Source organism: Diorhabda sublineata, chromosome 7, assembly GCF_026230105.1.
Source record: "Diorhabda sublineata isolate icDioSubl1.1 chromosome 7, icDioSubl1.1, whole genome shotgun sequence".
NCBI lineage: Eukaryota > Metazoa > Arthropoda > Insecta > Coleoptera > Chrysomelidae > Diorhabda > Diorhabda sublineata.
Genome location: NC_079480.1, coordinates 11,826,347 through 11,850,332, shown reverse-complemented (window position 1 = coordinate 11,850,332; position 23,986 = coordinate 11,826,347). Strand labels below are relative to the sequence as shown.

The 23,986-nt window shown below is 32.7% G+C and overlaps 1 protein-coding gene across 1 annotated transcript; it reads right to left on the bottom strand.

The window, feature by feature from the left end:
- Positions 1 to 19,134: 19,134 nt before the first annotated feature.
- Positions 19,135 to 23,608, bottom strand: LOC130446271 (ubiquitin fusion degradation protein 1 homolog). Its single transcript, XM_056782405.1, has 6 exons — positions 23,474 to 23,608; positions 23,306 to 23,423; positions 23,050 to 23,204; positions 22,725 to 22,997; positions 21,132 to 21,386; positions 19,135 to 19,318 (listed from the first exon to the last, which is right to left on the bottom strand). Exons 1-6 carry the CDS (start codon positions 23,474 to 23,476, stop codon positions 19,232 to 19,234), a joined length of 891 nt encoding a protein of 296 aa, XP_056638383.1. The 5' UTR covers positions 23,477 to 23,608; the 3' UTR covers positions 19,135 to 19,231.
- Between the last annotated feature and the right edge of the window lie 378 nt (positions 23,609 to 23,986).

Sequence of the window (23,986 nt, the reverse complement as noted above, 5' to 3'; positions counted from 1 at the left end):
ATTGTTGTTTTTTTCTTTTTTTGGTTAAATTAGGCTTTTCGCACACAAGGATTTGAGCGCCAATTGCGCAAAGCAGCATTTTTGTTGTTGAATGCTCTAGTGCAGTTTTTATCAAACCACGGATTGTTCTGTGAAAAGCCCTTCAAGGAATTATAGGCTTCCATAGCCAAGAATACTTCCAAAACCTTGGTGGCACACATTGAAGTGTTATTGGAGTTGAAGCAAACATCATTCCCAAGAAACATAAAAAGAAAATTCCTTAGATGCCGATATATAATGCCAAACTTTACGTAGTCTACGTAGATCCTGAGTTTGAATTTCCAATTCACACGTTGCTGTGATTAGTTTGTGATTTTATGTTCCTAGTGGTGCATGTACAGTCACGTTGCACAGATCAGGGTCTGCTGTTAGACACAGATCAAGAGGCTAGCAAAGTCACCATCTCGATTGGGAACTGGTTGGTTCATTGATAAATTGTGTCAGTCCGTGACTGTTGGCAAAATCTTCAGCTCCCTGCCCTTCAGCGTCAGTTTTATTGGAAAAATTCAAACAGCTGAAGGCGAGGTTTAAGAATAACTGCCTGTAGCGGATATCGCTAAGAGGTCTGTATAAGAAGCAAAAGAATTTTGTTGTTCGTTGAGTCGTTGTTTTAAGCCATCAAATTCTGAAGGTTCAAGATTCTCTTTCCACTTGCAAGGTATGTCTTCCCTAACGAATCGGTTGTGTAAGTCGTATCTAGGATATACAAGGTGAACCTTGGATATTGTTGAGCTCACCTTTGTTTCTGCTAGAGCCATAATATAGACAAGTTACCGCTCTAACCGTAACATACACAAAACCAAATTTTTATAAAATATGCAAAAATCTTTGCAAAACAATATGCTCAACCGAAATAGTACTATTAAGGATATTAACTGGGTAAATGATAGTAAACACGGATTATTTATTGGTTATATTTCTCATCGAGCTTTCTCAAAACTAAAAACCAAAATAGATTCTTTGTAAAACATTATTTTCATAATAAAATTTTACTACGCTCATGTTTGTCGATGACTAAGTTTTTTGAATATTTTAGTAGGTCCAAACTAATTGAAAAAGGTTCTCCCATGTGTAATAGATTATGATTTATTACTTCACTTATTTTCAGAATGATCTATTAAAATCATTTTTTTTTTCACCAAATCTTTAAAAGTTTATTTAAAAAAATTAACTTATAATCAGGAATCATTCACGTGGCGTCCCCTGTATTAAAATAATACATTAAATAATATTCTCTATCTAAAACAATGCTTCTATATGAATTTGCGATAAGCAGCATTTTTGTTGTTGACTGCTCTACTGCATTTTTCATCAAACCATACATTATTCTGTGAAAAGCTCTTGAAGGCTTCCACACGCTCCAAGATAACTAACTAACTAACTCAAAACCTTATTTGCACACATTGAAGGGTAATTGGAGTTGAAGCAAACATCACTCCAAAGAAACATAAAAAGATGCTTCCATATGGCGGATCTATAATGCCAAATTCACACGTTGCTGTAATTAGTTTGTGATCTGATATTCCTAGTGGTGCATGTACATTCACATTATACAGATCAGTGTCTGTTAGAAATAGGTGAAGCAGTTTCTATATGAATTTTTATAATAATTATAAAGTTAACTTGAATGTCCTATTCCACAGCAATAATGCACTGAATAAGTATGTGATGCCATATTATTTTTGCTCTGCTTCGACTACCTCTTTATGCTTGTTATGGAATGTTGTTAAGTTCCAGGCGGCTTTTCTTAGTAAGTATTTGTGTCTTCGGTTGTCAACGTTGAATAAGTTCATATCCGAGGCTTTATATCGGTGCTTTAAGCTGATTATCCGTTTCCTGAGGAGTAAGCCGCTAATCCAGTCCCCCAGCCCTCTTTTTCCGGCAATAGTAATACTAGACTATTCGTCCTTCCAGAATACAATAGAAAATAGAATTCAAACACCTTAGAATTGATATAACTAGTTATGGAGACGTAGAAGACGAGACAAGTATCGAAAGCAGAACGTAGTATGGCGAAACAAACACCTAAGACAAGAAAATAGGCACGAATTTGAAAAGCAACAATCTGACCTATGATGACCTATAAATCAGATACAAGGCCAGAAACACAGCATGAGAAACAATGGAAACAGCATACGAGTGATGCTACTTAAGTTTTGACATAGACAAATGAAAACAAATATTTATAGCCGGATAGGTTTTATTGTTTTTCAGAATATTCTTCATTAAGATCAATACACGTTTGCATGCGTTTTATTTTATTGTCGATTGAGGTACCTCCTTATCATTTGAACTCATCAACCGCTTTTTCAGGCTTGAAAAAACGTTGACCTTACAATTTATTTTTTATCTGCGGGACTAAGAAGAAATTATTTGGTGATAAACACGGACTATTCAAAAACGTTTTTGCTTGAACTGATGCGTGAGAGCTGGTATTATCTTGGTGGAGAATGATTCGTCTTCGGCAATTGGTTTCCCAAATTTTTTACGCAAAATAATTCTGGTGTACTATTCAGAATTGACCAGCATAAATTGCTCTAATAGAACTATGGTGACATTTTTCGTTATTCAAAAAAAACAGGCCATTTGCTTCGTGCGCGAACAACTTTTTTTGGATTTGGCTCTACTTGAAAGGCCCATACAGTCGATTATTTTTTAATTTCGTGTTCATATGCATAGATCCATAATTCGTCGCCCGTCACGCTCTTATAGACGTCTTTTGAAGTGCTGCTATTGAATTTTTTTCATCACTTCTTTGCACCAAACGATACGATTTTTTTTAACCGATTGTCAAATTATACGGTATCGAACGCGAACAAATATTTTTGACAGCCAAATGTTCTGTTGGACTAATACCCAAGTATGCCTCAATCTCACGGTAGGTCACATGAAGACTTTGCAATATCAGTTTACGCACAGCATCGATGTTTTGGACGGTTTTGGACGAACCAGCTAAACATGGTGGATCGAGATGGTGCTCCGCTGTTTTGTTTAATCCACGTCAAAATCCCACGAAAATGTTCGAGATTTAATTCTAATTTTTTACCAGGATGAACGTTTCAAGTATGTGCAAACAACTCAAAAAGCAATCGTATGACAACACGTTCTGAGTATGTTCACTAACTCAGTGTCAATGTCAATCACTAATGTCAAACTTCACGATGGCAACGTCAGATTTGACTTATTCACATGAGTGTCATCATATCTCGAAATCCAAGTAACAACCCATATATAAGGCAAATGACACAGGGATAAATATTCACAACACGAAGTAGAGGTCGACTACGAAAGAGGTAGAGTGGTTATCTAGAGCCAGGATAGGGAAAAATATAGAAGAAGGTATTAAGGTGTAGACGAAGACAACAGTGGATTTGGATGAAAACTGACTCTATTGACAGTAGTTTTATATATTTTGAAGGCTAGATCACTTGAAAAAAAGTGAAGTACTAAAAAAGTCACTACTAATTGCGCAGGTGCGGTATCATCTTATTACTGTTTCTAATTTTACGATGACACTGCTTTCACCATGACAGACCTAGACATAGACCTATTATGGAAGAAAGAAGAAGAACTATGTTTTTAACCAAATAACTCATATCCAGATAATTATGAAACACCTTGTATGAGAAAAGTTTGTGTGGAATTCCATATAATTACCTAGACATAATCTTTTTTTAAACATTAATATATATTTGAAAATTTAATTACTGTCTCATCTCTGTCGCTTATTTCATTACTATAAACTCGCCTTATATGTCGCTACCATTATTAAAAATTCTTCTTCAGTAAATGATATTGGCAATTCGACGAAGTAATACATGTATCTTATTTAGAATGAAATAATGAATATCGCCAAAGACATTACAATCTAATAGACCAAATTTTTATGTGGCAAATCATTACACCCACCAAAGACACTCGCTCAGTTCAGATTATTGCGTGTTTGCCGATTTTATATAACTGTAAAATTAAATGGAAAAATTCCTAAATGTAAAATTTAACGACAATTTCATATTATAAACATTATAAAAAACATGTTTTAATTAAATTTATTCTGCAAAGTTCACAATATACTAGTTACTATTATGGTCAATGGAATGCAATTATCGCGACGTTGTCAATAAAGTAAATCATAATTTATTTATTCATTTATTAATTACTATTTTTTTTAATTATGAATAAATATGATATCTACACATGTGTACAGCAGAGAATCATTCATCATTGTGAAAATTTCAGATGATTTTGGGATACTATTTGAAAAGCAAAGAAACTTGATTAGATATTATAAAAATATTTCACTTGAGTGAACAAAAATTGAATTACCAGGATGGTCGCAGAGTTGGCGGTGGATGCTTGAAAAATATAGCTGAGTAGTACCTGATAGACCTAGAGGTGGCGGTAGTTTCTTAAAAAATACCAGAGTATTAGAAAATACATAATCTATACCGCATATGTTTCAAGTTTGAAGAAGATTGTTTAATAATTGTTTAGCAGCCATCAATATTGAACTGAACGTGAATGTTTTCAGTTAAATTATAAACATAGGAAAAATTGGTCATCGTTATGTGAAGCAATACTATGAGAGGCTAGTCCTTCGTTATTAGCAGAGTTTAAATGAGGCCGTATGACCTGCGAATACCTACATCGCAGTGGTCGACCCAATGATATTTCAAAAAGTGCGGTGCATCGCATATTAACTGAAAATTTGAACACGAGAGAGCTGTGCGCAAAATGGGTGCGGCGTTTGTTCACAAAGGAAGACAAATAGCTTCGTGAAGATGTTTCCATCTAGTGTATGGCAATGTTTAACAGAAATAAAGCCAAATTTTTCACCGTTTCATAACCATGGATAAAATGTAGATCCCAAAACAACAGAACAATCAAAACAATGGACTGAAAAGGGAAAACCGAGATATTTTCTTGAAAAAGGAAAAACTATCAACGGTAATATGTGAACTTATTGCAAGTGTTGTAAAATAACTAGGGAAGAATTCCATAGGTTCATTTAGTGATGAATTAAAATGGATTAAGTTAATTTAATAGCTTAAGTTTTTAAGTTATTATAAAGTTATTTTAAAAATAGTTTTCCCGTGTCGAAATATATAATTCGCTATTAGTTTTTGACAAACACTCGATGTAAACATCTTCATGACGCTGTTTTTGTTCCATTGTAAGCAACCGCGGCACCCATCTTGAGCACAGTTTTCTCGTGTCCAAAATTTCAGTTAATATGCGATGTCTACTACCTATGTCTGCTAGATCACACACTTTCAGACAACGATTATCCAGTACTGCTTTGTAGATTTTGTAGATTTTCTTTAACATTTCTGAAGTCATCGCCTCATTTGGTCGACCACTGCGACACTGTTCTTCACAGGTCCTACGGCCTCCTTGAAACTGCTACTCAATATTTTACTGTAGGTAACTAAGAAGCAGTCTCACCCAGAGTAGAATCTAGTTCGGCTTTTATATTGATCGGGCTAAAGTATAGTATCATATAACAATTTTTTCCGTATTTAGAAATTCACTGAAACCGTACAGTATTGATGGCTACCAAACAAATACTAAACAACGTGGCGTCATCAAATTTGAACCATATACTATATATTTTGTTTACTTTTTAATACAATGGTATTTTTTAAGCAATTACCGCCATCTCTAGATCAGGCCAGGTACTTTTGGAACCATCCTCGTATAAAAGCAGTAATTTCCACATGATCTCCATAAATTGTTGTCTTAATAAATGGTTGTAATTTATTTGAAATTTGTATATCGTATACTTCACAAATAATTTCTAAAACCTATTGCTGTCTTCGAAGAGCGGAACTTTACCTTACAACAGACTATAAGCTAACTATCTTTTATTATTTCCATGTAGAGTAAGGATTAGTGAAGCTTTACTGTAGTATATTGTCAAATTAAAGGCTGGGCTATTGAAAGAAAATTTTCAAAGTAAGATTCTAATTAATCGGTTGATACGTTGATTTGTTTATTTAACTGATAGATTTAAAGTTGCATCCTGATTTCTAAGAATGAATTATCCTTGAATAAGCAAAATACAATTCCAGGCGGGAATTATGAAAATGACACAAAATGGTATTGTATTTAATCTTGAATAGTCAAATAATGATTCAAGGCCCAATTATTAAGATATTGTTTTGTTATTTTTTCACCCGTTGAAATATTTTCCCAGATATAAATTTCAAGTCAAGCCTGCCTTGTATATCAACATGTTTTAAAAACAGTTATTTGTTAATTTGAAGTAACTTATAGTTATACAAATGATAGAAATTTCACATATAATCTCCTAACAAAGAAACACGGCTCATTACAAACGACATTTACCGGCATTTTATTACCGGCTGTAAGCACATGTTCGTATTATCCCAGCAGAGCTTAAAACAATAAACTCCGTTTACATTCCAAATTCTAAGATTTTTCACACTCTGTTGACGAATTCAGAAAAATTTCTTTTTTATTTGCTGATAATGTTTACTGCCATCATTACGTGGTTAACATTCTGGGTAAATATTTGGAAGGGTCACGAGCGGTGCGTCTGGGAATACCCTTATTCTTGTTACATAAGGTGGTTATGAATTTGATACTAATTACTATTCACCGCTCTTGTTCTCTGTACCAAAGGTATAAAAATAGAATAACCCTTAATTCAAATTCATTTGATTTGAATTAATACAGTGTGTTCATAACATGACATAACTTTCTAATATTATTTCGATTCTGCAAAAAACATGCTAATTTCAAATGCAAAAGCATTTGAAATAAAAAATAATAGATTCAATCTAAATAGCTTACAAGAGGAAAGTATAAAGAACTTATATCAAAAACGTCTAGATGGAAAACTGGTACAGGAAAATTTTGACAATCCGGAACAACACTACAGCTTTATCAAAAGAAGCATGATTGCTGCAGCGAAAGAAGCCCTGAGAAGATCCAAACATCGAATATACAATAGCATGATAGAAAGTATAACAACATATAGTAGCGAAGTCTGGCCTCTAAAAGAAAAAACAGTCAAAATGCTTGAAGCCACAGAAATGGATTATTGGAGACGCGCGGCAGGAATATCAAGACTGGAAAAAATAAGAAACGACAGAATCAGGGAGATCATGAAGGTGCAACACACGATTACGGAAGACATTAGGGTGAATCAGTTAAGATGGTACGGACATGTCCAAAGAATGCCTGAAGACCGCATACCCAAACAAATTTTAAATTGGGCACCACAAGGAAGAAGAAAGAGAGGAAGACCAAGATTAAGTTGGAGAGAAGGTATCGAGAAGGATATTCGACTGAGGACTGGAAGAAGATCTTTGGGAAGATCGAGAAAAATGGAAACTGGGAATCGGAAGACGGCGAAGAACGTTTTAACCCGATTAATAAAAAAAAACATGCTAATAAATGTTTTTTCGAATAATTTAAGATGTCAGACTCATTTTTATTTTTTCTTAATGTATTAAACTCAACTTCAGGTATTAACTGAACACATTTCTTATAATTATTCATCATATTTTCCCTTGTCAGCAAATGTAGTAAGTAAATTAACAAAATTGCCCTCCATCATCCAAAACCAAATCATCAACTGTTTGTTTTACATTTATTGTTGGTGAAATAAACTTCTTGTTTAATAATCTAAATTGGTGACTTCTTAAGACAACATCAATCTATGTTTCTACACTGGGATTTAGATATAAATAAGTTTAATTTCTATGGTATATTTGCCTGCATTTTCTATGTTGGAAACGTATGTAAAATATACTCACCTTGAAAAGGTTCTGCGACCAAGACATACCAGGTATTAGAGTGGTATTTAGTCTTTAAATTACAAAACCAAATAAATAAGTTAAATAAAGTCTTATAGGAGTTTATAATATTTTTCTACATTCCTTTTAGAATGATTACCCATAATTTGTCCCCATCTGGTAGTGAAATGTTTTATGATTGTATTCTTAAAATTGTAAGATGTTAAAGACGGCTAATTTGAGTGAATGTACATGATTTTCCCATAAATAGTAGCCTGAAAGAGTTAATCCACTCAACCAAATGAATATCCAATATTTAGAACCTGTGCGTGAAAACCAATTCCTCGAGCAAGCATTGTCAGTTCACACAAAATTTCTATAAACAAATTTTTAATTTGTGTCTGCTGACTAGAACTTATTTCCTGGAATTAATTAACAAATTGATGAGCGATTCCAACAAACCTTCTCCTCATCGACCCACGATTTTTTAAACTCAGACAACGCCCTTTATATAGCAGTTTCAAATCTGGTACATAACCTAAATTTTACGGTAGATAAACTGTATGTATCTATCGCCAAAACAATAGCAAGATATGACTTCCAACTTTGTAGTTGAGCGTTTTATTTTATTTTAAAAACCGAAAATACTTTTTTCTTCACATTAAACACCATTTGAAGATTAGTGATTGTTTACGAACGATCCTAAATTTTGATGTCTGTTTCTATACAATCTCCAAAGACAACTGTGTAAATATTTGATTTAGATACGTAGACATGACTTGAGCGGTCGTACATAAAATTCTTTCTTGGAAAAAAGTTTTTAAAAGTAATAAATATCTGTTACATGTACCGACAATGTTTCTAAAACTCTCGAAAACTTTTTTTTACTTATTTCACAAAGGTAAATGACAAATTTGCACATTATTCTCAGAGTTCTATTAGCTTTAAAACTCATATAAAGATATAACAAAATTATCTACAAACATAATTGTCATATTTTTCTCTAAGAATCACCATTCTTAAAACATCACTATTCTAGAGTAAAAAATTGCATTCTACATTTCAACATATATTTATAGTTAACCATACAATTCTGAGAATATACACTTTCATTGACATTCTATAGTCTATTTTTTATTACAAGAGAGTTATAAAACCTAATTTATAATCCCAAAACTTCAATATCATTTTAGGCGATTAGGGAGGCACCACACTTTCTGAGGAAAATATATAATTAAGACTTCACTCAAAAGACATGGGGGTAAAAAATTAGATTTTTCTTTAAAAGCACTAGGTGACACACAAGATTTAGCAGCAGATTTGAAAGCTTGCGGGCAGTTCAACAACGCTTGATAGATATACTGCACACTCTGGAAAATATTAACGCAACTAACTCACAATGGAGATGCTCACAGATTTATTATATGTGTTACCAAGTTTGAGTTTATTTTTGTACTGAATATTAAGAAGAACTTTTTTGTAAAAACTAACATCCTTTCAAAGTACAAACAGTATCATGATGTATCCATTCATGAAGTAGTCCTGTTTGAGAAATGAAGAATTGTTTCAAAAGTTTTTTACTGAAGCATTTGATTTTAGTAAACACGGCTTTTGAGGGGTCAACGGTTCAAAGGAGAAGAAAACTTCCATCTGAAACTAGAGATGTTCATCCTGATTATGATCCACCTCTAGCCTATTTTTGAAGAAAGTTTCACTACCTTCAGTTAGATACACTTAGTGAGAACATTAGGTCATGATTTGAAAAAAAAACCAGCTGGCTCTACTCTGCAACATGGAATTACTGCTGACCGCTTCAACGAAAAACAGCTCAGGTTGCATGAAATAAGCATGTTTTGTTGTGAGTTCCACGTTTGGTTTGAAAAATGATACTTGAGCTACAGAAATTTCAAATGCATGGGCAGTCCCAGACTTACAAAATCGAGATGCAACTATCAACATGTCATTTTGAAGACGGCATCAAAATGTCAAATTAAACTAAAAGACAAAAAATAAAATACAGTTTCAAATAACTGAAACAGATACTTTTAGAATTAGTTATACAAAAAAGTAAAAAATACTGAATTTAAACAAAATACAGTTAAAAACATCAAGAAACGCGTTTTTGGAGTCATATATCCGTTTAAGAAAAGATAACTCCATCGCAATAACATTTGATGTCTTTCACATAAAAAGGATCTGATTATTATTCTTTTAACTAGTCCACCACAAAAGATTTTGTGGATTTTATGTTTGTCCTTCCGCCCAACCTTTATTTAGATACACTTAATGAAAACATTAGATCATGATTTGATAAAAAACCAGCTGGCTCTACTCTGCAACATGGAATTACTGCTGACCGCTTCAAATAAGAACGAGGAACGAGGAGCAACGAACGAGGAACAAGGAACAAGAAACAATTATGTTAAACTATTCATTAATTTTACTATAATATCATTATAAACATGAAATGTCAATACATATCAAGTTCAGACTTATTTTATACTTTGACATACTAATACTGACAACAATACAACAATTCGATCAAAATATGTAACTACCCTGATTAGATGTCTGTACATTTTGAAAACGGTATTAAAATAGCAAATTGAATTTAGATTAGAATATAAAATATTCAAAAAGAAATTATTTGAGACAAAGTTTGTTAAAAGTTTTAATTAATCCACAAATTCGGTGTATCGCCCGTTTTGCCCCACCCTGTATAATATTTTTTATTAGAATTGGTAATGTACGAAATGGCATGTAACATAATTGAACAACCATAAATCAGTTTTATTTATTGGTATCGTATATCACAAAAGTATAGTTCAATGTTTATTTTCATGTCCCAACAATGTACCTGAACTTAATCGTCTCAATAAAAACTACTTTCTGGGATCCCTAATAGAATCATAAATCTTTCATAGAATACCAAAATAAGAAATGTATACCTTCCATAAATAATAATATTTCATAAAAGTTTTAATAAAAAATAACTGCAGTCATAAAAATAAGTGAGATATTCAACTATTGTAAAGCTAACTGTAATTTTTAAAAATTTGTTATCTAACAATATGTCTTTTGTGCAAATTGCTTATTTTTATTACATTGGGGTGTTGGAATTCTTCTCATTTTACTGTAAATAGACTAAATTTTCAATTACTACTAATATAGTATTACCGGTGGCGGCTCGTGGCTTTAAGAGAAGGTGGTACCCAAAAGTTGATAAGATTCAAAACGAGTTAATTTTTTCGATATATCAGGAAGATGTCTACTCCACCTATTATTAGTCGAATGGAGCTAGAGGCATAGGCTTCAAGACAAAAAATAGTTTACAAGTATTAATGTTACCCCACAATAATAATTATAATCATTCAATTTTTAAATTTAGAACTGTTACATTTCAATAAGATTCGGCAATTACGAGCCAAGAATTTGCTAGCACCTATAAAGTATTATTTCTTTGTTTCTTAGTTTTTTTCAAGCTTCTTTCAACAAATTGTAAAGAATTTTTTGGCAATAAATCATTTCTCTATATTATATCTTACTTAAAATTGTAAATTTATCTTTATTTTGGCTGTTCATTATTTTAGTTTTTTCAGTTTCTATCTAGCTCTTGTAGTAAAAACACTTTTGTAATTAATATATAAATAAATAAAATAAGTAGTTAACTTCGACGTCAAGAGCACGTACAAGCACAATCATTGTATGCGTTAACACAGTTTCTTAACAATTTGAACTATCTTTGACATTTATGAACATCTAGAGCAACACTATTCAACTCAGCACTAGAATATGAAATGAGGAGAATTCATAAAAGGAATTCAAGGTCAAGTGGTGGACAAATAATCGCCTACGTTGATGATATAGTACTAGTAACCAAAAGATCTATAATAGAGACGATATTAAACCATATATGTAATACTTCTATATGGACAGTTTAAATGGGATGAAATGTCCAACTATTAAGTTGCTGATGATGTACTATTTTCTTTTTTCTTCCAGATACCACGTATAGGTTTCGAATGCTCGAGAATGAGCAGAACTGAGCTGGATCCTCGGAGGACAGAGGAAGGATTATCATTCTGTCTTCCTTAGTCGGAACAGCTTCCATTTATAGAAATTGTTCATATGGAAATATTATATATATATATATATATATATATATATATATATATATATATATATATATATATATATATGTGTGTGTGTGTGTGTTAAACGAAACAGTCACCGAGAGAAAGCGGTTGGGTTTAACAATCAATGAAAATGAAACAAACATAATGATATTTGGAAAGCAATATCAAGGGTGAAAGGTTAAAGTTGGCGAGCTTGGATTTATGGAAGTAGAAACGTCCAAGTACCTCGACTTCATGATTAATAATAGAAGAAACAGGATTACTGAGATTGAAGAAAAAATAATTAATGTAAACAGGGAAATTATTGGAGACTATTTCCTTCGAAAAATTTAAGCCAACCAAAAAGCTGCAATATTTTATGTTTACCTAGCAACGATCAAATTTCAGCGATAATACTGCACTAGTGCAAATTATCGATAATTTGCACTAGTGTCAAATTTTCGTCTAGGATTAATAAACATCATTTGGTTTTAATTTTATATTTTAAGAAAAGGAACAATTATTGAAAATGCAATTAGAATATACAACTTTACTGGAGGCCGACGATGGTGTTTCTATGCTGCTTCCACCACTTCTTATTGTTACTTCGCTACTGTCATTTCGCATTTTTTGTACAATTTCCTCGTGGTGTTCACTATTTATTTGGAGGTAACTCTTTATCGAGGCCTGATTTGAGTGTCCGGTAACCTTCATAATTTGATTTTCTGAAACCCCAACCTTGGCAAGCTGAGTAACTGCCGCAGCACGGTTCGAGTGATTTGTCACTTTTATTCTTTTCGTGTCAATTCCTATAGCTTCCGCTGCATCTCTTGTCCACTTTGAAATTTCATTTCGTCCTACTGGACAATTTTTAAAAAAACCTTTTGATGTTTCTTTCATCAATGATGGGTTTACAGTTAAGAAAAGACGATCGACCGTAATATGTTTTAACATTAAACACAGAATTAAGTTTATTTTAAATTAAATTTTTCTCAGGAAATAGTCTGCCAAAATGCCCTCTCGTGCATGTCAAATTGTCTCATAATTTCCTCGAGTGCGCATTCGTGCACTCGAGAAAATTAAATTATCGACAATTTGACATGCACTCGGGACATTAATATTGAGTAAACTAATAAGGATTATTAGACCAGTAATACAGCTGAAAGAGTGATACTAACAAGGAATCATGAAAAAAAATTAAGAGGAAAGGAAAAAAAGATTATCTGAACAATAATGGAACCAGTAAAAATTACCGAAGGAGAATATAGGATAAGAACGATCCGAGAAATAGCTAACAAACTCAGAGGCGAAGATGTATTAAAAAAAAATCAAAGCTAGGCGAGTTAAGCGGTTGGGACATGTATGAAGATAGTTAACAAAATCTATAGTATACAAAATGATGCAATAGGATCCAGGTGGTAGAAAAGGACGCGGCAGACCTAGGACAAAATGGTTAAAAGAGCTAGAGTAGTATTGGAGTGAGAAACTGGCAGCAAAAGATAGGAAACAGGAAGTTGTTGTGGAATATAAGTGAGAAGGCTTAGACATAGATATGTTAAAGGCGCCTCCACACTCTCGCGAGAACGCAAGAAACATTTGAGAAACGCGAATTGGGAACTGATTCGTATATTAGTCAGTTGGGAAAATAATTTTTAATACATACCTCGATAATACTTTCTTAAGGCCCCTCCACACTCTCGCAAGAATAATTGTGTAATTTGTAGCGATCTACGCTGGGGAGCGAGTAGCGCATGTGCATCTAGCGCACACTATCTGTGTCGAATACGAAAGATCGTTCGACGAACGCGCAAGAAAATTTGATCTGCCGAAGTGACTCTTAGAGATGGGCAAACATACGAACTTTTGAATAATTATTATCATTAATATAAAACGAAAAACTATCAGCAACATCTAAGATTTTTTCAATATTATATAAAATATTGATAGAAAAAATAATTTTTTCTAAAAATGAGTGCGTTTTTGATATTAGGTTCAAATTAATTAAAAAATTGCATATTTTGAATTTTCCACAAAAAAGCGTTTTAATTTGAGTATGGTTAGGTTAGGTTAGGTTAGAAATTAATAAAAAATGTGATAATAAACAAATGAAATTATGTAGATATAGATATTTTACTATAATCGCTGATAATTTCGTAAAGTTATCTTCAATAGCTTTTTCAAAATTAATTTTTTAATTAAAAGTGACGAAAACTTTTAACTGTTTTGAGGGATGATTTTTACGTATGACTACTTTCGATAATTATATTTTAATGAGTTTTCTATCATCAAGTGGTAAAAGGAGTGTCCACTTGTCGCGTTTTGACTCACGTGTTAAATAATACAAAAATTAATTAATTTCATTTCTCAATACATAAACAGCAATTCAACTACTTTTTTTATTTAAAATAAGTTTTCTATTCTATCAACATGTAGATCCAAATATTTCTATTTTTGCATATGGCAGATTTTTTTGTTGGAACAAATGTGGAACTACTAAGAGAGTCGATAAAAAACGCAACAACAAGTATTTCTGTGCCGTTGATCGGGTGCTCGTAATTCATTAACGAACGGTGAGAATGAGAATCATTTGTTGTCTCTAAAGAGCATCATCCTTGATGATCAAGAGAAGCGACATAATGACAGAAACAGAAAAGAAGTAACGTAGCAGGTCACGTTTTGGAGACATTCGATTCTACGAATTAAAGACAGTCAGAGATCATTTCGAACATTCCCTGCTGATGGCAAGTAATTAAAAAAACAAACAAACTTCTTTACATTGCGCAGACAACGGCCACGTCGCTTTTTTTACTGATTCCTGTAGAACGAGCATTGTTTCAACCACGGTTATACGGGGTACTTGAAGATTGTATTACAACTAAAAATAAAATCTATATTCAGATATGTTTTAATACAAATAAATATGATCATAAAAAAATTAATAAAGATTTTTTCTAGAATGCACCAAAAAGTAAAAGGTTTGGGCGTTAATATTGGTACAATTGGAATGGTTTAAATAAATAGATTCTGATGATAACAAGTGAAAGAAGTATATTGTCGTCAACATATAGGTACAGAAATGTTTTTTTTTATTAATCGGGTTAAAACAAAGATCTTCTTCCAATCCTCTCTCTCGAATATCCTTCTCGATACCTTCTCTCCAACTTAATCTTGGTCTTCCTCTCTTTCTTCTTCCTTGTGGTGCCCAATTTAAAATTTGTTTGGGTATGCGGTCTTCAGGCATTCTTTGGACATGTCCGTACCATCTTAACTGATTCACCCTAATGTCTTCCGTAATCGTGTGTTGCACCTTCATGATCTCCCTGATTCTGTCGTATTTTTTCCAGTCTTGATATTCCTGCCGCGCGTCTCCAATAATCCATTTCTGTGGCTTCAAGCATTTTGACTGTTTTTTTTTTTAGAGGCCAGACCTCGCTACTATATGTTGTTATACTTTTTATTATGCTATTGTATATTCGATGTTTGTTATCCTTGGATATTTGTTTGTCCCACAATACACTATATAGTTGTCTTATTGCTTGTCTTCCTTGGTTATTTCTTTGTGCTATTGCTTCATCTAATCTTCCATCATTAGTGATGATCATGCCTAGGTATTTGTATTTTGTACAATGACTTATTTTTTGTTGTGTTTCTTCAAGTATTAAATTTCGTTGTTCTCCTCCAATACACATATATTCCGTTTTACTAAAATTTACTTCTAGACCCCATTTCCTGTATTCCTCTACTAGCTTTCTTGTCATATATTCTAAGTCTTCGTAGTCCTGTGCCAAGATTATTTGGTCATCTGCAAAACACAGGGTATATAGTGTGGAATCGATTAGTGGAATGCCCATGTTCTTACATTTCCTTTTCCAGTGTGCTGGAAAAGGAAAAAAACAGAAATGTTAAGGTATAAAAACTATTACTACTTCTAATATTTAACTGAAAGCCACCAACGTAAGGACGTTTTAGTATGTTTTATTCATTATGAATAGGCATTCGACAGGGTGCAACATGAAAAGCTTATAAATATATTGAGATACACTGCTGGCGATGGAAAATACCTACGTATCATTAAAAACTTGTACTGCCGACAGGAGGCGGTCGTTTGAGTCAATGAAAGACAATACACATGAACGACAAATCCAACGATGCGTTCGACAATTATGTGTCCTGTCTTCACTGTATTTTAACCTATATTTTATTTGTATATAGTCTTTAGAGCAGGTGAATATGAATTCCATCAAGATCATGCTTTTTATTGAAACGATCTAAGTTTTTTTAAATTTATGGTCTCACTTCCTGTTTTACAATATTTTACAGTGAGTAAACATTGTCTTCAGACCTTTAGATTTTTCCATAGAGTCACTCAAGATCATGTTGTTTATTGAAATGAAATCAGTTCCTCCAAATTTATTAAATCTCTTGCTATTTTACATAATTTGATTGCGAGTAAACATTGCCTGTTGACTATTAGAAAATGGCCTGAAACAGCTGATCCAATAGAGTCACTTCAACAATGCAAAAAATCATGATTTTTGTTGAAACAGAACCAGTTTCTTCAAATTTTTAACTCACTTCCTGTTTCACATCAATTAACTTCCTATTTTACAACTGTGAGTAACAATTGCTGTCTATAAACCATAAGAAGACGACCAAGAATAATTACTTCTATGGGGTTATTCAAGAGCCATCCAGATCATATTTTTTATTAATCCAGTTCCTTCAAATTTATTAAATCTCTTGCCGTTTAGATGATTTAATTGTGAGTAAACATTGCCTGTTGTCTATTAGAAGATGGCCAGGAACAACTAATTCAATAGGGTCACTTCAACGCTGCCAAAGATCATGACTTTTATGAAACAGAACCAGTTTTCCCAAATTTTTGACTCACTTTCTATTTTAAAACATTAACTGTGAGTACTCATTGCTGTCTGTGAACTATAAGAAGATGACCAAGAACAATTACTTCTAGAGGGTCCCTCAATGGCCCTTAAAGATCAAATTTTTTTTTAAACGGAATCAGTTCCTTCAAATTTATTAAATATCTTGATGTTTCACATGATTTGACTGTGAGTAAACATTGTCTGTTGTCTATTAGAAGATGGCTAGGAACAACTAATTCAATAGAGTCACTTTAACGGTGCCAAAGATCATGACTAATGGAACAGAACTAGTTTCTTCAATTTGACTCATTTCGTGTTTCACATCAATTAACTGTGAGTAAACATTGTCTGTGAACCATACAAAAATGTCCAAGAACAATTACTTCTGTGAGTTCACTCAAGGTCCCTCAGACCATGTTTTTAATTGAAACGGATGCAGTTTTTTAAAATTTATTGACACACATTTTACATCATGTAACTGTGATTAATCATTGCTGTCTGTAAAACATAAGAAGTCGACCAAGAACAATTACTTCTATGGGGTTATTCAAGAGCCATCCAGATCATATTTTTTATTGGAATTAATCCAGTTCCTTCAAATTTATTAAATCTCTTGCCGTTTACATGATTTAACTGTGAGGAAACATTGCCTGTTGCCTATTAGAAGATGGCCAGGAGCAACTAATTCAATAGGATCATTTTAACAGTGCCAAAAATCATGATTTTTATTGAAACAAAACAAGTTTCTCCAAACTTTTAACCCACTTCCTGTTTCACATCAATTAACTGTGAGTAAACATTGTCTGTGAACCATCCGAAGATGTCCAAGAACAATTAGATACTTCTATTGGGTCACTCAACGTCCCTTAAGATAATGTTTTTGATTGAAACGGAGGCAGTTCCTTCGACTTTATCAATTCTCTTGCTGTTTTGTGGGATTTGATTGTGAGTAAACACAAGATCATATATTTCATTTCAATGGAGCCAATTTTTTCAAGTTTGGATCACCTGTTATCTATTGAAATATGACCAATGAATGCAAGCAAATGGCATCAAGATATCTCCGGAGAAGACAGGAAAAAATTGGTTGTTTCAGGATTGTGGGTGACAGACAGAGAATCGACGCTAAAAATAAAATCAGGTATTTAGGAGTGATAATAAACAAAAATTTTAGGTTTTAAGACCATATAGAGTACGTGATAGGAAATTCAATTAAGAAGTCGGCACAACTACAGAAACTGATGCACAATGTAGGAGGCCCTGGGTATTGCAAGCTCAGGATATTGTCTCAAGTGATGCATAGCATCTTTAATATGCGACACCAGTCTTGAAAGAAACATTGAAGATAGACAAATATTTCCTCATAGAGGGGATGCTGTACTGTGAGCACTAAACCACCCTCCTCTTTGAACACCACGCGAGTGATGTACGAAAGAAGGGTAAATACTGTCATGTCATCAGCGAACCTTCCATTATACCTATCACCTATTTATTTACACATATTCTTCTCTATCTTTCCTCTTCACCACTTCTATCATAAAGTCAGTCACCAATTACTACACTCTCCAACTCTTTAACATGCATCTTTTAATCTCTATTATTGGCGTTATTTCTCCCATTCCATTCTCTAGCTCATTCCTTTCAGGACTTGACCCAGGTCGTCCATTTGGCCGCAGGTAGCGCCTAGATCTTTAGATGTCTTCCGAATTTTATATGTGAATTTTCCGAACCATGCTTGTTCTGTAAGAACCTGCGTAATGAAATAGGAAGTGGATATGTGTTACCCGGCTTCTTATATCTTTTATCAGGGCTTTCGTCTTTTCGCGCGCCATCTTCCTATCGATAGTCTACTTCCTATTTTGTATAGGAAACATATCTCGGCTATCATGAGGTCTATGAGAGGGAATCCCGATATCGCTTGCGACTTCCTCAGCCTATAGAGTTCTATAGGCCGCAGTTACCCCTTAACAAATGAATCACTAAAAATTCGAAAAAATATTGGGGTTGGTACATTCAATTTATGACGATGGATAACGATTTGAATTACATATAGATTTCGAATACTATACTAAAGTTATGAGGAATCTCTCAATAGCATTTTGATACCAAAGAGCTTTGAAAAATGGACTTGGATATTGTCAGTAGCTCATAATTGAAAAAATAACGTTTGCTCAGTAAATATTTTTGCATATCACATAGACCCGAAGAGATGTTCTCTATTTTTGTTGCCTACAATGTATACAACAGTGGAAATCAGATATTACTATAGTTTGAAAGTTACGAGATAGAAGATAATATTTAAAAAAGTCATTGTAAAGAAATAATAAACACAACTCCTATATAATAATTTATTTGGTAAAACAGAAAATATTAACTAATCTAAGAAAAAGAAAGAAATTTATATAAGTATCACAGAAATCATATTTTAACCTTACGTTCTACCTCTTAAGCTAAATCCTGTACCACTAAACGCTTTAAACTCTGTATCTTCTGGTGCATCATTAGATTTCGGTTTTACCTATAAAAAAGTAAAAACTCAGTTATTTTGCAAAAAAAAATCACAATTTAATATTAGTTCAGTTTCTGAAGACAATAACTTGGTTATCGAAATGCGCGACAGACAGTGTGATTGTGAGTGTTGGTGTAGTGGTGGTGTTAACAGTGTGTCCAGTATAAATCTCATGAAACCGTCTGTCAATATACCTAAGTCTCCTGAGTTGATTACAAGCTAAAAACTGTATATTCCTCTAATCGTCATTATTTGTGAAAGTTTGTCCATTTAAAGAATTCTACAAACTTCGAAATAAATGGTAATCAGATGGTGCCATATTGGCTGCGGAATGTGGCATAACTTTCTAACCAAGCTCCAATAGTTTCCCACGAGTTGCCCAAAGATTTGTGAGGCGTTGCATTATCATGGTGGAGCACTAAACCTTTCCGATTTGACAATCTGACCGTTTTTCTTTGATTGCCTTATCCAGTTTCATTAATTGTTGTCAGTAAACATTTAGTTTCTCGGAAGCAGCCCAAAAACACAACATCTTTGTAATCCCACCAAACAACAGCATGAGCTTTTTTTGTTGTTTTTCAGCTTTCTATTTGGTTTGTGCTTGTATATCGTGTTTGCTCCATGATATTCTTCAAACTATGTTACTGTAGAGGACCCATTTTTCATCACCAGTGATGATTCTTGTAAAGAAAAGGTCGGTTTCATTTCGTTTAAGGTGCATATCGCAAATGCTGATTCTTGGTGTTAAATGAATTTCTTCCGTACACAAATATCAAACTTCTTAACTAGCCCAACCTCTAGAATATGACTATCCTCTCCAGTTATGTGACTTTGACTTGGTCTTTATCAACTTCAGTAGGCCGACCAGAACATTGCTCATCTTTGAGGAAAAAATATCCAGAGCGGAATTTTTTTATACCAATTCAGACACGTGCGCTCTGTTAAGCAATAAGCGCCATAAACTTGAAAATACTTAATTATGCCTCATTTTTTACCCTTATAATCGGTACTAATCCCTTGAATGGAAATTTGTAGTTAAAAATTGCGTAGTAAATACACTTGTAGAATTTTTTTATTGGTTTAGAAAAAAACAAAACTCGTTCAATGTCAAAAGCTATGGGACGTTTTAAAAAAATATATTTGTATTTTCTTACCAATACTTAATACTTTTTAGAGTAAAAAATAAATAGAGTATAAATTTCCGGAATTCGGTCACAGGGTGGAAAAAAAAGTACTGAAAAGCCACAATTTGGGCTTTAATATGAAAACCATGGAAACGTTATATACAGAATCAAACAACAAGAAAACAAATTGACAACATAGTTTCAAATGGATCGGAAGAGAACATTTTTGAGTTTTTTAGAATCAAGTTACCGAAATGTATAGATGGAACGTAAAGTGGAAGTAGCTAGAGTTCATGGTCAACGAAACTTTTATGCATAGAATCTGAATGCAAATGTTGGAAAAATTAAAAAAAAACTATTAGTTTTTCATCTAACTTTATGTTTACGATGTTAATTAACTAGATTTTGATTTCACATCATTTTTTAAAAGTGGAACTATTCGAAAGCAGCATGACTCTTTATTCCAGATGAACTTAATGGAAATTTGCTTGAAAGACGGTGTGGTATACACAAAATCTAAATTATCGAAAATATCTTAAAATTTTGCAACTAATGGTATTCATCGAAAAAATTGATCCCTAAAAATTTTAAACTATATAGAATATAATTCAAAATTTTCAAGTTTAAAATGTGTTTATAAAATATAAAAATATGACATGACACTTTTATCGAGTTATGTCTTTAAATTAAACCATTACCGTTCTCCTTATGAATTTCAGAGTACCAATTTTATAATCATAATCTGGAATCCCTTTAACATATGTAGGTTTTGATATATTTTCACTTCCAGCTGTATCTTTCCGTTTCTTTCCATCTAAACGATTTCCAGCTCCTCGAAAAGCTACGAATCCAGACGGTTCTGGCATCAAATCGGCTGGATCCACAGACATCTCTTCGTGTTCTTTTTTCTCTTTTTCTGGCTCTTTATAACCTACTGGAGCTGCGAATTCTACCTATAGAAAAATTATACAATTATAAATAAAATAATTATGAAATTTTGTATTGTATATTAAAGTTTTCAAGTACACTTCCCAGTAAAATTAACTTATAATTTACGTTTCTGAATTTAATGAATGCAGTGAATGAAATTAAGGAAAAAAATTACTATACGTTTGTAGGGTTATAACTTCATAAATGTAGAATTAAAAATAATGAAAGGGCATATTTAATAGCACGTCTCCTTTTCTCTCATCAATTACAGCTTGACATTGTGTGAGTTGGTTTCAAATATCATTTCTAATTTCAGTCTAAGAGATAGCTCATGTAAATAATATAGCAGATATAGTACAGCTATCTTCAATTTTAATCTTTTAGAGGTAAGGCAGATTTAGTAATAAAGCTGACTATACTGTTACTTGGAATTCAGTCTTTTAAAGCAAAGGCAGATTTCATAGAGTTGGCCATACCATTACTTGGATTTCAATCTTTTGTACGAAAGGCAGATTTAGTAAAGTTGGCCATACCAATACTTGGATTTCAATCTTTTGAAAATCAGGCAAATTTAGCAAACTGTTTCTTGGATTTCAGTCTTTTAGAGGTAAGGCAGATTTAGTAATAAAGCTGCCTATACCATTACTTGGATTTCATCTTTTAAAGCAAAGGTAGGCCATACCATTACTTGGATTTCAATCTTTTGAAATGTAAGGCAATATAATTATTACATTTATTGAACAAAGATCCCATCCCAATCAAAGATAATTTTAAATACACAATTAAAAGCCCACTAATAAACTTTCCAATATAATTTTTTCATTTGTTAAACAAAAATTTAACACAAAGAGGAAAATCCTAGATTTGGCCTAGTGCAAGATACTTATTTAAAAGCCAGTGATGCCAGGAGGATTCTCCAGTTTTGAAACCCCCTGGGCTAGGACGAGGACTACCAAGAGGACTGTAAAAGAACTACCCTTGCAATTAGAACCAACATGACCTTCCCATTCTTAGTAGCAGCAGTAAATAAAAATATTTTTTGCTTCATTAAACAGTTTGTAGAAAAAATATAATATTGAAATATGAATTATAAGAGCAATTTACCATCAAACTATCAAAAAATATGAAAAAAATAGTAATTTTAAAAAATTAAGTTACAAAAATTTCAAACAAATTTGAAATTGAACTATAGATTATTTTGTATGGAATTGGTTAAAGTAAATGAAATATATTCAACAAATCCTCAAGTTGTGAATTTAAATTTGGATAATTCACTTGGAAATGTAAAGTCAATTCTAAAGATATGAAAAAACTCAACTATCTTGGAAACAGTACTATGAAAATAATTTTAAAAAACTTACATTCATATCACATTCAATGATACTAATAGCGTCTCCAGGTTTTGTTTCCAATACACATAGCTCGTATGCTTTTTGATTATATTTGACAGCTATAACATCCCCTGTAGTAAGACAAGCAAATGATCTGAGACAATTTTCCAAAACAGCTTTAGGATTGGTAATATCAAGGAAATCTGGATTTAGAGGCTGAAATTTAGAAAATGTACCTACTGGAAGTGACACACTTTCCATTTGAACTAAATCACCTTCTGTAAGTACCAAATTATGCATCATCTGAAAATTATATAATTACCTAATTATAAAATAGTAATTAATTCGTACATACCCATAAAGGCAAATACACTTTTCCTTCATCAGCAACAAACTCTAAAACACCACAATGAGTAGTGCGATTAGTTTTTTTATTTACTAGTTTAAATAACATTGGGTAGTTAATATTTAACCTAGTTAGTTGCTCCAAAGCTGAGGGAGGCATAATTACTAGAAAAGAAACAAGTTAATAACTACACATATTCCAAAATGATAAAATATATAGTTTGTCTCATCAATCAAATTAAGAAATTGGGGATTAAAAATTATACTTTTTCCTCCTCTTTCTACATCTTGCCGTTCATTTCCAGGAAACATGGCAACAGAATAGCACTGGTAGGTCATATTAAAAGGCCTGGGAATCTCAGGGAACATAAAACCAAACTGAAACTAAGGATTTTATTAGGAAAAAAATCCAAAAAACTATCATTTTATCTTACCATTTTGATTGAAAATTGAACTATTTGGATTTCGATGAAAAATATGCGAAAATTATTTATATATAAAAATATTTAAAAACCTTGTTTTATAACAAATAACTATGACTAATGACAATTTAAGTAACCTAATGTTTGTTCTTGGTAACTGCACTGGGATCATACCGACCTCTACCAGTGCAGGCCGGCTCTTGAGTTAATAGAATTAGCTAGAACGAATACAAAGAATGATATAGTGCAGAGAGTAATGAAGCATTCATTTATTATTGTATTTAAGGTTATTGATGTCATTCAGGCTTTGTTGTATTAACAATAATGGAAAACGTTTTGATATTTTACATTCGTCCAATGACGAAGATGTAGTGCCACCGTTTCCAGATTACACTTATTGCACTGTCTTGAACTGGCTCTAGACCCAGTGCAAGCAGTACAAAGAGCTAGTCCTCTTGCACTGCTACTAAGAACAGCTGGTTCTGCTACAAAGAGCGCTTTAGAGTTCACTTCCTAAACAGTTCT